General features: G+C 49.2%; 2 protein-coding genes and 1 pseudogene across 5 annotated transcripts in view; 1 reads left to right on the top strand and 2 right to left on the bottom strand.

Annotated features, from left to right (window-relative positions):
- Positions 1–1099: 1099 nt before the first annotated feature.
- On the bottom strand, positions 1100–2925 carry Mrpl41 (mitochondrial ribosomal protein L41). Of its 2 annotated transcripts, none has more exons than XM_037204710.1 (2): positions 2759–2925; positions 1100–1653 (listed from the first exon to the last, which is right to left on the bottom strand). In XM_037204710.1, the coding sequence occupies exon 2, from the start codon at positions 1628–1630 to the stop codon at positions 1223–1225; it is 408 nt and encodes a 135-aa protein (XP_037060605.1). In that variant the 5' UTR covers positions 1631–1653; positions 2759–2925; the 3' UTR covers positions 1100–1222. The 2 variants fall into 2 exon arrangements, with proteins under 2 accessions (XP_037060605.1, XP_028724540.1); XM_028868707.2 differs by lacking the exon at positions 2759–2925 and adding an exon at positions 1880–2070.
- A 145-nt stretch (positions 2926–3070) lies between these two features.
- The window catches only part of Pnpla7 (patatin like phospholipase domain containing 7), an 88197-nt gene continuing 76846 nt past the window's right edge, over positions 3071–14421 (top strand). The window contains exons 1-8 of one of the 3 annotated variants that reach the window (XM_028868699.2): positions 3071–3307; positions 5717–5791; positions 5893–5980; positions 6382–6461; positions 7630–7721; positions 7866–8006; positions 9395–9554; positions 13937–14017. In XM_028868699.2, coding sequence (XP_028724532.1) covers positions 3278–3307; positions 5717–5791; positions 5893–5980; positions 6382–6461; positions 7630–7721; positions 7866–8006; positions 9395–9554; positions 13937–14017 — 747 coding nt within the window. In that variant the 5' untranslated portion in view covers positions 3071–3277. The remainder of the gene's footprint in view (positions 3308–5716; positions 5792–5892; positions 5981–6381; positions 6462–7629; positions 7722–7865; positions 8007–9394; positions 9555–13936; positions 14018–14421) is intronic. The other 2 variants (XM_028868700.2, XM_037204709.1) reach the window with 2 other exon arrangements.
- On the bottom strand, positions 12234–12891 carry LOC114692831 (annotated as a pseudogene).

Raw genomic sequence — 14421 nt, 5'->3', positions numbered from 1 at the left:
GTTCTGAAGAGAAAAATTGTGTCTTATTCTTTTAAATTTTGGCCATCAAATACAGGGACTTGCACATGTTAGACAACTTATGGGTATTTAGCACTGAACTGTACTCCCAGCCTAGCTTTTCCTCCCCCATGCCTGTATATTCCAGGCTGATCATAAGCTCACGATGTAGCCCAGGCTGGTTGGCTTTGAATTCTTAGATGCCTACCTACCTACCTACCTCAGATTCACAAATACTGAGCTCATAGGTATGAGATATTACGCCTTTCTGGCTGTTTAATGCAGGGTCTTAGCTGGGTGTGGTGGTGGTGGTGGTGGTGGTGGTGGTGGTGGTGGTGGTGGTGGTGGTGGTGGTGCATGCCTTTAATCCCAGCACTCAGGAAGCACATTGAAGGTGGATCTCTGAGAGGTTGAGGCCAGCCTGGTGGTCTACGTAGTGAGTTCCAGGACAGCCAGAGATATGCAGAAAGACTCGTCTTCAAAAGAAAAGGTCTTGCCACATAGCCACATAGCCTGGCTGATCTGAAACTTGAAACCCCTTCCTAGTATCTTAAGTGCTAGGACTACAAGTATGCAACACTATGACTGTGCCTTGTTTTGTGGCTTCTGTATGTATGTACATATGCATGAGTGTGGCAGACAGAGGTCAATCTAGGTGCCATTCAAGAGGGCATTGTCATCTTTTGAGCCAAGGTCTCTTCCTAGGATCTGAAGTTAGCTGACTAATCTAGACATGACTGGGCAGCAAGCCCAGGAGATCCTGTTGTCTCTTTTCGAGTGCTGAGATTACAAGCATGCGCTGCCACACTTGCCTTTTTACATGGGCTTAACTTGGGTCTTCGTTGACTGCATGGCAAGCACTGTCTGGGCGGAACTCCCTCCCCAGTCCTTGTGTTATTTTCTGATGAAATAACTTTTTTTTTGGTTGCCATTAAAGGGATCAGTTCTCAGTTACTGACCCAATTATTTCAATAAAAGGTGTTAACTACCCTCTGCCTTGGAGCTAGACCTGACTTGGTTGGAATTTGTTAGGTACTCTGTAGCTACTGCATGGATTCTGCCCTGCAGTACACTTGAATGACTTGATTCAAAACACACATTGTATGAGATACTAAAGGACTTTAATAGAAATCCACAAGGAAGCTGCTCCTACTCTTCAGGATCCAAGGCTTGGTCAGTATTGTCTCCACTTTGTAGGCAAACTTTTGGTCACTGTCACTGTTTTCTAGCGTGGGAAATTCTTAGGATACAACTGAAACAGCTTGCCTTCCTGTGTGGGCTCAAAGCCATATTTCTCCAAGTTGTTAGCATCAAAAGTTCCTTCTTTAAAGTCTTTTTCAATAGCAGGTGCAGCTGTTTCCAGGAAGAGCGCTTTGGCCGTCAGGGGTGTGTCTGTGCCTTCAGGAACTCGGTAATTAACATAGGGCTTGAGCTTGAAGCCAGTCAAGTCCGGAACCACAAATTCTGGGACCATTTCCTTTACCAGCACAAACTTCCCATTAGAGGCATAAATGCCAGTTCTCTTGGCACCCCGGCTCTTGATGAAGGTGCGTGGTCCCCGCTTGCTTGTCCACTTGCTCATCCTGTCCGCTCCTCGCACCAGGCCTTGAGTCACGGCGGTCAGGAAACCCATGCTAGGCTCTGCAGAAGACAACTCTGAAAGAACAAGGCAGTTGGGGGCGACAATCAGAGCCAGAGGGAGTCGGCACCCTAGAACTCACGAGCGGAGAGTGCTGTGGGCCCTATGGGTGCAGAAGATCGGAGGAGCCACGGGTGCTGAGGACCCAAGACCTCACAAGTGAAAACTACCCCTAATCCTGAAAGATCCCAGACCCCGAAGAACCCTGCGCGGGCGGCGCCAACTGAAAACGCTCAAACCGACCTGGACCGATGGCTCTCGAGCTCGGCCCGCAGGCCTCTGGTCCGACAGCTGAGACACGGATCCCCGACCTGAGCTGTATAAAACAACCTCGGCAAGGTCCTCCCTTGCGTTTCCGGCCGTCGGCAGGGTCAGCCACTCCGCAGCAAGAGCCTCGCCGATTGGTCGCCAACGCGCCCAATGCTCAGGCTCAGCCGGGCGGAAGGCGTGTGGCAGGCGACTCAGCCAATCCGCGCAGCCGCGCAGAACCGGATGTGGGGCGCGCGCAGCCGTGCATGTTCACCGTGCCGCGAGGTGGCAGTCTAGGTCTGTCCTGTGGAGAGGTCGCTCTTGGCCCTCGTCAGCTCCGCGACCGGACGTTCACAACCGCGGCGCCGAAGGCCGGCTGCGGGACTGGCGCGCGCATCCCCGGTGCTGCCCTAGGTGTTGGGGGTCGGGGCTTGTGGACCCTCCCAGTCCCCACCGAGCCGTGGCTTCCGGAATTGACGCGCTATTGAGGACTGGGCCGGTGACCGGCGGTCTAGCCCACGGTCTAGCCACCGTCTGGCGTGTGGCCGAGTCTACTTGGGTCCCAATGGTCCGCTAGTTAACCATCTTTGGTCCTTACACACCCACCGTGCCTGCGCTGTCGGTCCACACGCTGCCCGCTGTGGCTGGGCCCCTCCTAACCCTCCACCGCTCTCCTTGATAACCCCTGCTGTCACGGCTCTCCTCCGGTGATCACTCAGCGGCTATAACCACCTTCCCGTCCCTCGCCGCTCCTCATCGAGACCCCTTCTGGGCTGTGACCCCTCTTGGCCCAGCTCTTGAGCTGTAAGCCCTCCTACGCCGCATCTCTTGTCTCTCCCTTTGGCGACATCACGCCTCCCGGGTGAGGCTCACCCTCCAAGCCGGTCACCCCTCCACTGTGGTCACTTCTCTCCTCGCCTCCCTCTTCTTTGCCTGTTGCTCCGTCTCGCTCCTGAGCTACTTTCTTAGCTGTCCCACCAATCTGAGCTGTCCCAACTTCGTTGAACTGTTAGCCAGCTTACACTCTGGTCTCCTCCCCCACCCCCAGCCGCGCTGTCCCCGCGTGGCTGCTCGATCCCTAACTGTGCCACTCAATTCCCTCCCACCCCCCCCCCCGCCACTCTCACCCCCACCCCGGGCCACAGTTGTGGGTTCCCCTTAGACCACGTGAGGGCTGTTTACAGGAGACGGAAGCACACAGAGAGAGCAGGAGCTTCTGGAAAGCAACTTGTTTTGGAGCACAGAGTTCTGGAGTCCCTTCCAAAAAGAGCGTTTGACTTGGAAAGGAGCTGGCAAGGCTGGAACTACAGCTGTCCTGCTATAAAGGTTCCGGTAGAGCAGTTTGTCTCAGCCTGTCTCCGGTTCGCCCTCCACATTGCTTTGCTTTCAGTCATGCAGAAAGAGGAAGATGTCTGCCTTGAGGTAGGTAGACCAGGCCTGGATGAGAACCAGAACCCTTAGAACTCCCCAGGCGGGCATTTCCAGAGGACAGAAGGATCCTTTGCCTCGGGTTTCTACAGAGGCTTCTTGAAGACCCAGAAATTGTGGGAGTAGTGACTCGATCTATTTCCCTGTCAGAGCTCTGACACTTGTCTCTAGACAGTGGTTCCTCACAGTGAGGTGTGGACAATGGAACCTGGCTGTTAAGTCAATTATTGAAGCCCTCTTTTTTTTCCCCCAAGGTCGCAGTTGTTACTTGCCGTTTTTTCCTCTTAGAATGTTGATATTTGAAGAGTCTTTTTCTCAATTTAACACTAGCTACATCCCAAAGGCTTTTTATTAGTAGTAGTGTTTTGTTTTGTTTTGTTTTTGAGACAGGGTCACTCTACATATCTCTAGAACTCACTATGTGATCAGGATGGCCTTGAACTCACAGAGATCCACTTGCCTCTGCCTCCCAAGTGCTGGGACTAAAGGGGTGCACCAATATACCCTGTGCCTTTATTTTTAAACCAGAAGAATAGACCCATTAGAATAATCGTAAGAAGCTAGACCGTCTGAGGTGGTGCACTATTGTAGATGTGTATGTAGGTAGGTATTTTCCTTGGATAAGGTAAACTCAGAGGAAAGTAGAAGGTGTGGTTGGGGTGCTCTTGTGCACCCCAGTCTTGACAGCTGAGCTGGGACAGAGGAGAAGGGAGGTTGAGTTCCTCAGTTTTGAAACCAGAAGCATACTGGCTATACACCGCACCACAGACCACATGCAGTAGTGAGCCCACCGATTGAATTGCTTGGTGGGGGAATGTGCTTGTATAAATGCACCCCGTGACATTCACACAATGATGAAGTCACCTAAGAACATGCTGGAACATGTTCTTCCTCCCCGCCTTAAACAAACAATTCTCAGCTATCTGCCTCCTGAACTAAGACTGCAAGGCAGTTGTCTAGGCAGCCCACTTACTCTGTTATGATGCAGGACTGTGCCTTTGGGCTTCTTTCTTGAGTGGCCTTCAGTCTCCTTGGGTTTTCTGGCAGGGACTGCTGAGTCTGCGGCTGTGTGTGTTCGTTTTTAAGGCTAGGCTTTGGTCCTCGGCAGTTAGGTGGAAACTGCAAAGGCTGAGTAAGTGGGCTCTTGCCCCGTTCCGTTCCTAACCGCTTGGGAGGAAGGGGCAGATGAGCACTGAAAGACTCAGGTCAGGTTTCTTTTTTCCTCAGCATTTGGGAGGATGAGCCAGCCTCCCGTTGGTCATCCATTCAGCCGTACATCCTGAGCTCTCCTGCCTCCTTCCCTTCCTTGGATACCTTGTCAATCCTGTCATTGCCGTCCTGGAGACAGCAGGGGCAGAGACAGACCCTCCCTGCCATTTCTTTGGCATGTGAACTGATTTTGGAGATCTCTAAATCCAGATGGATCTTCCCTTGGGGTTTCTTTTTGTCCTTTGTCCTTTTTTTTTTTGTTTTTAAAACTGGGTCTCGATGGTTGTCTAGGCAGGGCTTGAACTCCTGGGTGTACATGATCCTCTCACCTCATCCTTTCAAATAGTTGGGCGTAAGATAAATGCGGGTGTCAGTAACTTCACACACTCTTCGGAGTGTCTGACCATTTTTTCTGAGTGGGCTCTCCTGGATCTTGGCGTTTGCAGCTCTAGTCCAGAGGGTACTGAGAGATGACCCTGACCTCCACTAGGCTTGCTTCTTCTTCTTCTTTTTTTTTTTTTTTTTTTTTTGGTTTTTTGAGACAGGGTTTCTCTGTGTAGCTTTGCGCCTTTCCTGGAACTCACTCGGTAGCCCAGGCTGGCCTCAAACTCACAGAGATCCGCCTGGCTCTGCCTCCCAAGTGCTGGGATTAAAGGCGTGCACCACCACTGCCTGGCGTAGGCTTGCTTCTTGACTGGAGAGCCAAAAGTTGGGTTTATTAACACGCATGGCATTTACCAATAGCACAGCTACTGTGCCTACTCATCCCAGTGCCAAAGGAGACAGGTTGCTGCTTTTCTGTTCTTGCAGTTGAGCTCAGAGGGTCTCAGCACCCCTGGCAAGATCATTTCTTTAAAATTAACTGTGTGTGTGTGTGTGTGTGTGTGTGTGTGTGTGTGTGTGACATTTCTGTGTGTATGTGTGTAGCTGTGCAAATGTAATGACACAAATGTGGAGGTCAAGGAACAATTCATGGGAATCTGTTTCATCCTGACACTGTATGGGTCCCCAGGATTAAACTCAGGTCATCAGACTTGGCAGCAAATGCCTTATCTGCTAAGTTATCTATCTGGTAGACCCCATTTCTCAAAAATCTTTAGGGCTATTGACTTCCACCCTAGCTCCTGACTTTACTCTTGTTCTCTGACCAAGCCCAGGCTGAGAAACTGGGCACCCTGTCTGTTCTCTCCTCAGGCTGACTATTGTTTGGGTAACACCCTGACCTCCTGGGGGCTGCATTTCATGGAGGAGCAGTCACAGTTCACCATGGTAATGACTATGGGCTTCCCAGGGCTGGGCCCTGATTGGCGTGTGGCTGTGTTTGGCCCTGCTGACACACACTCCTGTTATCTGTCTCCCATCCTGTGTAGCTGGTCGGAATTGGAATCGGAGCCCTCCTTACGCTGGCCTTGGTTGCTGTTGCCATCTTTTTTGTGTACAGAAGGGTGAGCAGATTGCGTGAGTATCTTGGTTTGGACTCTGACTGAGCAGTGTCCTATGAGGGAGGTATTTGGAGCTCCTGGGTGCTTCCAACAAAGCCTTGTTGGAATGTCACCTACGAGGGCTCAGGTTGAGGTTCCCAGTCTGCCCATAGCCTTTTCTGCTCTTTCCAAAGCTAGGATCCAGTAAGAACAGGAGAAATTCCTGGCTCTTCTAAGATGAGTCTCCTATGTTACTGCTTACCCCCGCTGTCTGAGAGGTAGCCGGGGACTGGGCAGCCAGGAGCGCGGTTTATTGTCAGCTTCTTCATCTTCAGGGCTTGTCTTTATTTTAGTTCCAGCCATGTTCACTGCCTACCCATTCAAGGCCGTATACCCAGACCCCTGCCATCTCACAGTGCCCCTTCCCTCCTCTCACAGGACAAGCAGAGCCCACTCCTCAGTACAGGTTCCGGAAGAGAGACAAAGTCATGTTTTATGGCCGGAAGATCATGAGGAAGGTAACTTGTGTGGAAGCCCTGGGTTGCACAAGGCGGTGGTGAAAGTCTCATCTTTCTTTTTTTTTTTTTTTTTTTTTTTTTCCGAGACAGGGTTTCTCTGCGTAGCCCTGGCTGTCCTGGAACTCACTCTGTAGCCCAGGCTGGCCTCAAACTCAGAGATCCGCCTGCCTCTGCCTCCCGAGTGCTGGGATTAAAGGTGTGCGCCACCACCAGGCGAGAGTCTCTTCTAAACAGGCCTTTGTTGAATGGGGATCTGTGCTGCCTCCTCTCCCCTGATCCCATGGCTCCTGCCACTGGGTACAAGTTGAGGACATGTTTTAAGTCATAGTTATCTACTTCCCCAGTGGAACCAACACCTTTTCTCTGGAAATCTCACTGACCCTGGAGGCAGCCTGGGAGGCGTGGGCTGGCATGTTTATATCTGGCTTGAAACACCTGAACAGCTTTGGCAGGTGCCAAGAACAGGGGCACTTGGGCTTTCTGAAGTGCAGGCTTGTGTTAACAAGAAATAGGATAGGAAAATGCTTTCCAGAAACATCCCTGGGTACAGGATGGATAGGTACAGAGGGCTTGTGTTTGCCCCAAAGTGGGTGGTCACTACCAGTTTCAGAAGGCTGAGCCAAGGAAGAACCCTAACTCCTGGGGACCTGGGTGGAACAGTGCTGTTCCCTAATGACCACATTTGTCCTGAGGTAAAAAGCCCTCTTTTCCATGTTTGGGGGGGTTCCAGATCACAAATCTATGGTCCTCCTGCATGAGGGTCAGGAATAGGTGGCGAGGGATGAGCAGGCTGGTCTGAGTCTTGGTTTGCTTTTGGTTAACTGCCATAGCTGGTCCCTTCTGCTGTCTCCCACTCACCTCAGGAGTTTTATCAGAGGCGTGGAGCCACAGAGCTCTGAAGACTTGGCCACTTGAGGGCAGTGAGGACCATTCTATGGGGTGAATGGGACTGTGTGCTGTACCCTTGTCCAAATGGTATCGCTTTGTCCTTGACCGCTATATCCCCTTCAAGAAGCCAGGTGGGTGGGGGTTGGTGAGAGCAGCCCCTAGCAGCTGAGGTCAGGAAGGCAGCAGCTCATAGGCAGGTCCTGGGGACAGACCCTGAGGCTGAGAGCTTAGACCTTGCCAGTCACCCGGCCAGCACTCAGTCTTTCTCTTGGTTCTGCAGGTGACCACGCTCCCCAATACCTTGGTTGGGAATACTGCTGCACCCCGGCAGCGAGTCAGGAAGAGAACCAAAGTGCTTTCTTTGGCCAAGAGGTACTGGGAATTCCCTTAGGGTCCTAACCACTACTGTGGCTCCTCCCACTTCAGGACACACCACAGAGCTTCTTGGGGCTTTGGAGCGCTCACAATCTTGGGTTTGGGCTCCTCGATCCTTTCTCAGGTGTCTCTGCTTTGTAGGATTCTGCGCTTTAAGAAGGAATACCCTACTTTGCAGCCCAAAGAGCCCCCCCCCTCCCTGCTGGAGGCTGATCTTACAGAGTTTGATGTGAAGAACTCTCATCTGCCATCAGAAGTTCTGTACATGCTGAAAAATGTTCGGTAAGATAGTGAATGGACCACAGGGGGTCCTGTCTAGACTGTACTGTTGGAGGTTCGCCTTCCATTCTTGGACTGTCTTTGACTTAGCTTTCCTATGTCAGGGATGGTTGGCAAAGCCGATTTTCTTTCCACCTCAGCACTGCTGGCTTCCATGCTTCATGGTGGTAGAAATGTTCAGCAGGGTCGGGGTGCTTCAGATGTACGGAGTCTTGTGGTCAGCTCACCTTTTTAGCTGTTCCTTCCTGTTCTGTTGAACAGTTTTCATCATTTTTATCCTCAGTGACAAACTCAAGAGCAAGTGTGAGAAGTGTGTGTATGGATCAAAAACTGCAAGCTGGCTTTTCTGTCTCCTTCTCTCTATTGCGCTCGCTCTCTCTTTCCTTTCATGACAGAATCTTGCTATGTAGCCTAAACTGGCCTTCAGCTTGCAATCCTATGCTTTGGTCTCCCAATGCTGAGATCACAGCTGTGTACTATTATGTCAGCTTTCTTTTTTTTAAAAGGTACATTATTTCCAATTTTTGAAATTTATTATTATTATTATTAGTGTATGTGTGTATGTATGATGTATAAGTGAGGCTGGCACACATGTGCCACAGCACCTGTGTAGAAATCAGAGGACAATTTTGTGGAGTTAGTTCCCCCTTCCACTTTTATGTCGTGTGGTGGTTTGAATAAGAATGGCCCCCATAGGCTCATGTATTTGAATTCTTAGTCATCAGGGAGTGGCACTATCTGAGAAGGAATAGGAGATGTGGCCTTGTTGGAGGAATGTGTCCCTGGGGATGAGCTTTGAGGTTTCAAAAACGCATGCCAGGCCCAGGTGTGCTTGCGCTCATTCACGCTCTTGCCCCTCCCCTGCCTGTGGATCAGGACAGAGCTCTCAGCTGCCGCTCCCATGGCGTGTGTACTACCATGGTCCTGCCATGGTGCCAATGGACTACCCTCTGAAAGTAAGCAAGCCCACGGTTAAATTATTTTGTGAGAGTTGCCTTGGTGACGGTGTCTCTTCGCAGCAGAACAGTGACTAAGACGTGTGGGCTCTCACAACTTCAGGTTGTCGGCTCGTGTGTCGCAAGTCTGTAGATGCTGAGCCACCCCACTGGCCCACTTTCCTCTCTCGATGCTAGTACGTCATTCCAGGGGACCTACTGTGGCCTTCTGTTTTGTGTCTGGCTTGCATTGATAGTCATGGCTTGAGAAGTTTTTTGAGCTGATAGTTATCTCAGAAGTTTAAAATTCTTGTTGACTTTGACACCAGATGAGCTGAATCAGCCTTATAGAGGTCTAGGCCAGCCCTGGTCCTGCTGCTGGTGGGGACAGTGGCCTTTGTTCCTTACTCTGCCTTCTTGGAGAGCATGTTCTGTAGTATATTCTGTTTGCTGCAGGGTCCTGGGCCACTTTGAGAAGCCGCTGTTTCTGGAGCTTTGCAAACACATGGTCTTTGTGCAGCTGCAAGAAGGGGAGCATGTATTCCAGCCTGGGGAGCCTGACACCAGCATCTATGTAGTTCAGGATGGACGCCTGGAGGTCTGCATCCAAGATGCTGTGAGTCTGGCCAGGGGCCAGGGTGGGGAAGGGGATGCTCTGAAAGCTCTTTGTCAAAAAGTTAGTATAGAACTTTGTTTGTTTGTTTGTTTATTTATTTATTTATTTATTTAGGTTTTTCGAGACAGGGTTTCTCTGTGTAGTTTTGGTGCCTGTCCTGGATCTCACTCTGTAGACCAGGCTGGCCTTGAACTCACAGAGATCCACCTGGCTCTGCCTCCCGAGTGCGGCATGCGCCACCACCGCTCGGCTAATGTAGAACTTTAAACCTTAGTTCTTTGGTGAAAATCCACACCCTCACTCCAGTGTTCAAACACAGCTGCTATTTTAATTTTGGCAACACAACACACACACACACACACACACACACACACACACACACACACACACACACACGTCCATACATTGAGACAGTTTATTCAGTAGTCCAGGACAGCCTGGAATTTACTTTGAAGCCCAGGCTGTCTTTGAACTCATGGCAATCCTCCTACTTCAGCTTCTTGAGTGCTGGGATTACAGGCCTGAACCAACACACCTGACACAGCATCTTTTACTGTTAGGCACACGGGAGTCTCTGATTCAAAAATATTGTCATTTTTATTGGCAGTAACTAAACTTGGACCTTCAGGGCCACTAGTCAGTCCAACTAAGTCATTTAGTTTGGAGGAATTTGCTGGGTTCAGATGAGTCCTAGGATTGGGAGGTGATGGCTGGGTTAGCCAGGATTTCTTCATTAGTCCTCTACTTGTGTGTATGTGTGTGTGTCTGTGTGTGTGTGTGTGTGTGTGTGTGTGTGTCTGTGTCTGTCTGTGTCTGTCTGTGTCTGTCTGTGTGTGTGTGTTTCTGTCTGTCTGTCTGTCTGCCTGTCTCTTAGGGGTTCTATTGCTGTGATAAAACACCATGACTAAAAGCAACATGGGGAGGAAAGGGTTTATTTTAGCTTATAGTTCCGGGTCATAGTCCATCATTGAAGAAAGTCAGGGCAGGAACTCAAAACAAGAACCTAGAAGCAGGAACAGAAGCAGAGGCCATGGTGTAATACGGCTTACTGCCCTTTGCCTCATGGCTTGCTCAGCCTATTTTTTGTTTTTGTTCTTTTTGAGGGAGGGTTTCTCTGTATATCCCTGGCTGTCCTGAAACTCACTTTGTAGACCAGGCTGGCCTCAAACTCACAGAGATCTCCCTGTCTCAGCCTCCCAGAGTGCTGGGATTAAAGGTATGTACCACAATGCCTGGCTACCTTGTTTTTTGAGACGTGGTTTCTTACTAGTCTGAACTCACCACGTAGGCTAGGCTGACTTGTCAGTGAGCCCCAGAGATCGGCCTGTCTTCACTTCCCCAGCATTGGGATTACGAATGCACACCACCAGACCTGACATTAACATTTTAATTGTTATTATATGTGTGTGTGCACACGTGTGAGTATTCCCTGGTGTACACACGTAAAGGTCAGAGAACAACTTTTGGAAATTTGTTTTCTTAGTTTCCTGTGGGTGTGGGGCGTTTACCCACCAACCCCACAGCTCCCCAGAGTTTTCTTGAGTGCGAGCAGCAGGAAATATTAGATAGAAGGATTTATAGCGGAGAATCTTGCGGAGATAAACAGATAGAAAATAAAAGATAGCCTTGAGAGGGCCTGGAACCTTTTCCAACAGGACTATCTCTGCCTCAGGGTATTTATAGAGACACCAAGGGGTGGAGCAAAAGACCTCCTCCCCCAGCACAGCCAAGTGCAGACCATCTCAGACACCTGTACTCAGGCCCATGGCCCTAATCATGATCTATGCAGACCTGCTGGGTAAAGCCACTGAGGAACCTGAATATGGGCTCCCACATGTGGGGTTCCAGGGATCAAGCTGTAAGTCTTGAAGGGCGGTACTTTTAACTGCCGAGCAATCTTGCTGGGCCATATTTGACTTTTTGGGGGGAGTTGGGAGTGGAGACAGAGTCTCGCTATGTGTGACAATGCAATGTTATGAAAATATAGGTTACATTTTAAGAGACTGGAACTTTTTCTGAACCTTACAGCTAGAGTTAGTAATATGCCTTAAGGTCACTTAGGACAATAGTGACCCTCAGTTGTGCACTCAGCCTGTTTGCTTAGCCTGCCTGAGAGAGGACAGTGGAACAACCAACCTTACTTGCCTTGGACTTCCCAGGCATAAACTTGCACAAGCTAAGCTAATGTATAGCTGTAATCTTAAATTATGTACTCTTCCATACCCCTGATCCACAAGTAATGCTTATCTGTATATACATCATGGTAGTTAATGCTGGAAACAGCAAATATAGGTTGAAAGCAACCTTATGAAATGAATGTCTGCCATGTGTTGAAGACAATATATGAATATTGCTTGGTAGCATTTATTCACTTGTCTGGGTCAGTTGGAGTCGGTGACTTAAACCCTTGTAAAACTCTGCTAAAGATTTCTGTGAAGTATTCCTCCTTCTCCATGTGATGCTTTCTGTACTGTTCAGTAACAGAAAGAGAAAAGCCCTATGTTAGGGACACACAGGCACATATAGGAACAGGCAAATTCAGAAGACAATGTTCATGGAGACACAGATTCAGATTCATACAACTGTAGGTGGATTTTTCTTTGGGCCACCAGCTTACCAAAAAAAAAAAAAAAAAAAAAAAAAACGACATGGAGACATTTTGACATTTTTTAAAAAAAAACAGGTTCATCTTTTTATTGGACATGTTAGCAAAAGAGGTTTAGTCAAAAAGACCAAAGCCCATGTCGTCATCAGACTCCTCAGATTCTTCCTTCTTGCTTCCACTTTCTTCTCCTCAGCTGGGGCAGCAGCAGTAGAGGGGGCAGGACCGACCGCTGGCGTGGCTCCAGCTGCTGGCGCAGGCCCACCAGCCCCTACATTGCAGATGAGGCTCCCAATGCTGACACTGGCCAGGGCCTTTGCAAACAAGCCAGGCCAGAAAGGTTCAACATTGACACCAGCTGCTTTAGTGAGGGCATTGATCTTGTCCTCCGTGACCGTCACCTCGTCATCATCATGCAGGATGAGGGCGGAATAGATGCAGGCGAGCTAGGAGATGGAGGCCACGTTACGGACTGCCAGCACGGTGCTAGTTGGGGATGAAGTGAGGGCCTCACCCCAAAGCAGCCTTAGCTTCCTCAGAAGAACTGAGCACCTTGGCAGCAGCTGAGGAAAGGCGACATGGAGACTTTTATTAATTATAAAACTCGGCCTATTGCTTAGGCTTGTCCCACTTGCTCTTATAATCTCAGTTAACCCATTTCTATTCAACTGCAGGTTGCCATGTGGCTCGTGACTTTTACCTCTCCTCTAGCTGTGTCTTGCATCCTCTCTGCATCTGGCTGGCAACCCCTCCTTTCTTCTTCCCAGAGCTCTCTCTGTCCAGAAGTCCCTGCTGTACCTCCTGCCTAGCTATTGGCTGTTTCACTTTTTATTAAACCAGTCACAGTGACACATCTTCACACAGTGTAAAGGAATATTCCACAACATACGACAGACAGGAATGATGGAAGACACAGGGAGAGAGAAGTCGAGAATTTAAATCTCACTCTTTGTTAAATTACAGCAAGGGGAAGAGCTTTTTAATTTCTTCTCCTTAATGCCACACTACAACATTTGGGATACTCTGAGGCTATCATTGATGTGTTCAAACCAACATGGAACTCTGGCTGGCCTGAAACTCACACTATACAGACTGGCTGGCTTGGAATTCTCAGAGATCTACCTCCTGAGTGCTAGGATTAAAGTTGTGAACCACTGTCTCTGACCGAATTTGACGTTTTCTAGATGCATTCTGTGGATCTAACTCAGGTCTCTATGCTTCTAAGGCAAGCACTTTACTGATTGAGATGTGTCCCTGCTTTCTTTTTGTCTTTTTTTTTTTTTTAAAGATTTATTTATTATGTATACAGAAGAGGGCACCAGATCTCATTACAGATGGTTGTGAGCCACCATGTGGTTGCTGGGAATTGAACTCAGGACCTCTGGAAGAGCAGTCGGTGCTCTTAACCTCTGAGCCATCTCTCCAGCCCCCTCTTTTTGTCTTTTAAAAGATTTATTTTTATTTGTTTATAAGTGTGTGTGTGTTACATGTGTGTGTGGGTAGAGGTCAGAAGAGGACATCAGATGCCCTGAAGTTAGAATTACAGGTAATTGTGAACCCCCTGATGTGGGTGCTGGTAACAAAACTTGGATCTTCTAGTAGAGCAGCAAGTATTCTTTACTGGTGAGCCATTTTTCCAGCCCTGCTTATGGTATCTCCTACTTTGGGCTTTTCTGTGAGATAGCACCTCGGATGAAATCTTGTATGCCAACTGTCCTGGGTGCTGCCCTGTACTGACACTCTCTGTACTGATACCTGTGGTTCTGTTCTCTAAGCACAGGATGGCACCGAGGTGGTGGTCAAAGAGGTTCTGCCAGGGGACAGTGTCCACAGCCTCCTCAGCATTCTGGATGTGATCACTGTGAGTACGCCCTCTCCCACCCTGCCGTAGGAGCCCAATCACCTTGGCTTTCCCTCTGGTCGTTCTTCCTGACTTGCTAGACAGTGAGTCCCTTGTTGTTAAAGGCTACGTCTCTGCAGTAGCTCAGGTGAGGAGCCGTCTAGGAACGAGAACAGCTCTCACTTGGTAGCTAAGGAGGTGTCTGCGGCAACAACTTGGACACTGTTTAAGATAGACTGTATTTAGTAAATCTTCAGTAGTCCTTTCTATTGCTGCTTCATCGGTCTGTCTTTCTGTCTTTGGTTCTAGGATCTTACTGCATATATCCCAGACTTGCCTCACATTCTTTATCCTCCTGTCTTGGCCTCCAGAATACAAGTGTGTGCTACTGTGTGTATTACAAGTGTGTGCTACTGTGCCAGACA

Source organism: Peromyscus leucopus, chromosome 4 (assembly GCF_004664715.2).
Source record: "Peromyscus leucopus breed LL Stock chromosome 4, UCI_PerLeu_2.1, whole genome shotgun sequence".
NCBI lineage: Eukaryota > Metazoa > Chordata > Mammalia > Rodentia > Cricetidae > Peromyscus > Peromyscus leucopus.
Note: the sequence above shows the minus strand (reverse complement) of the source record. Positions and strands in the feature narration are given on the sequence as shown.

Bases quoted from the DNA above. Each gene is read 5' to 3' on its own strand.
- Mrpl41 (XM_037204710.1), bottom strand. From the start codon at position 1,630: ATGGGTTTCCTGACCGCCGTGACTCAAGGCCTGGTGCGAGGAGCGGAC.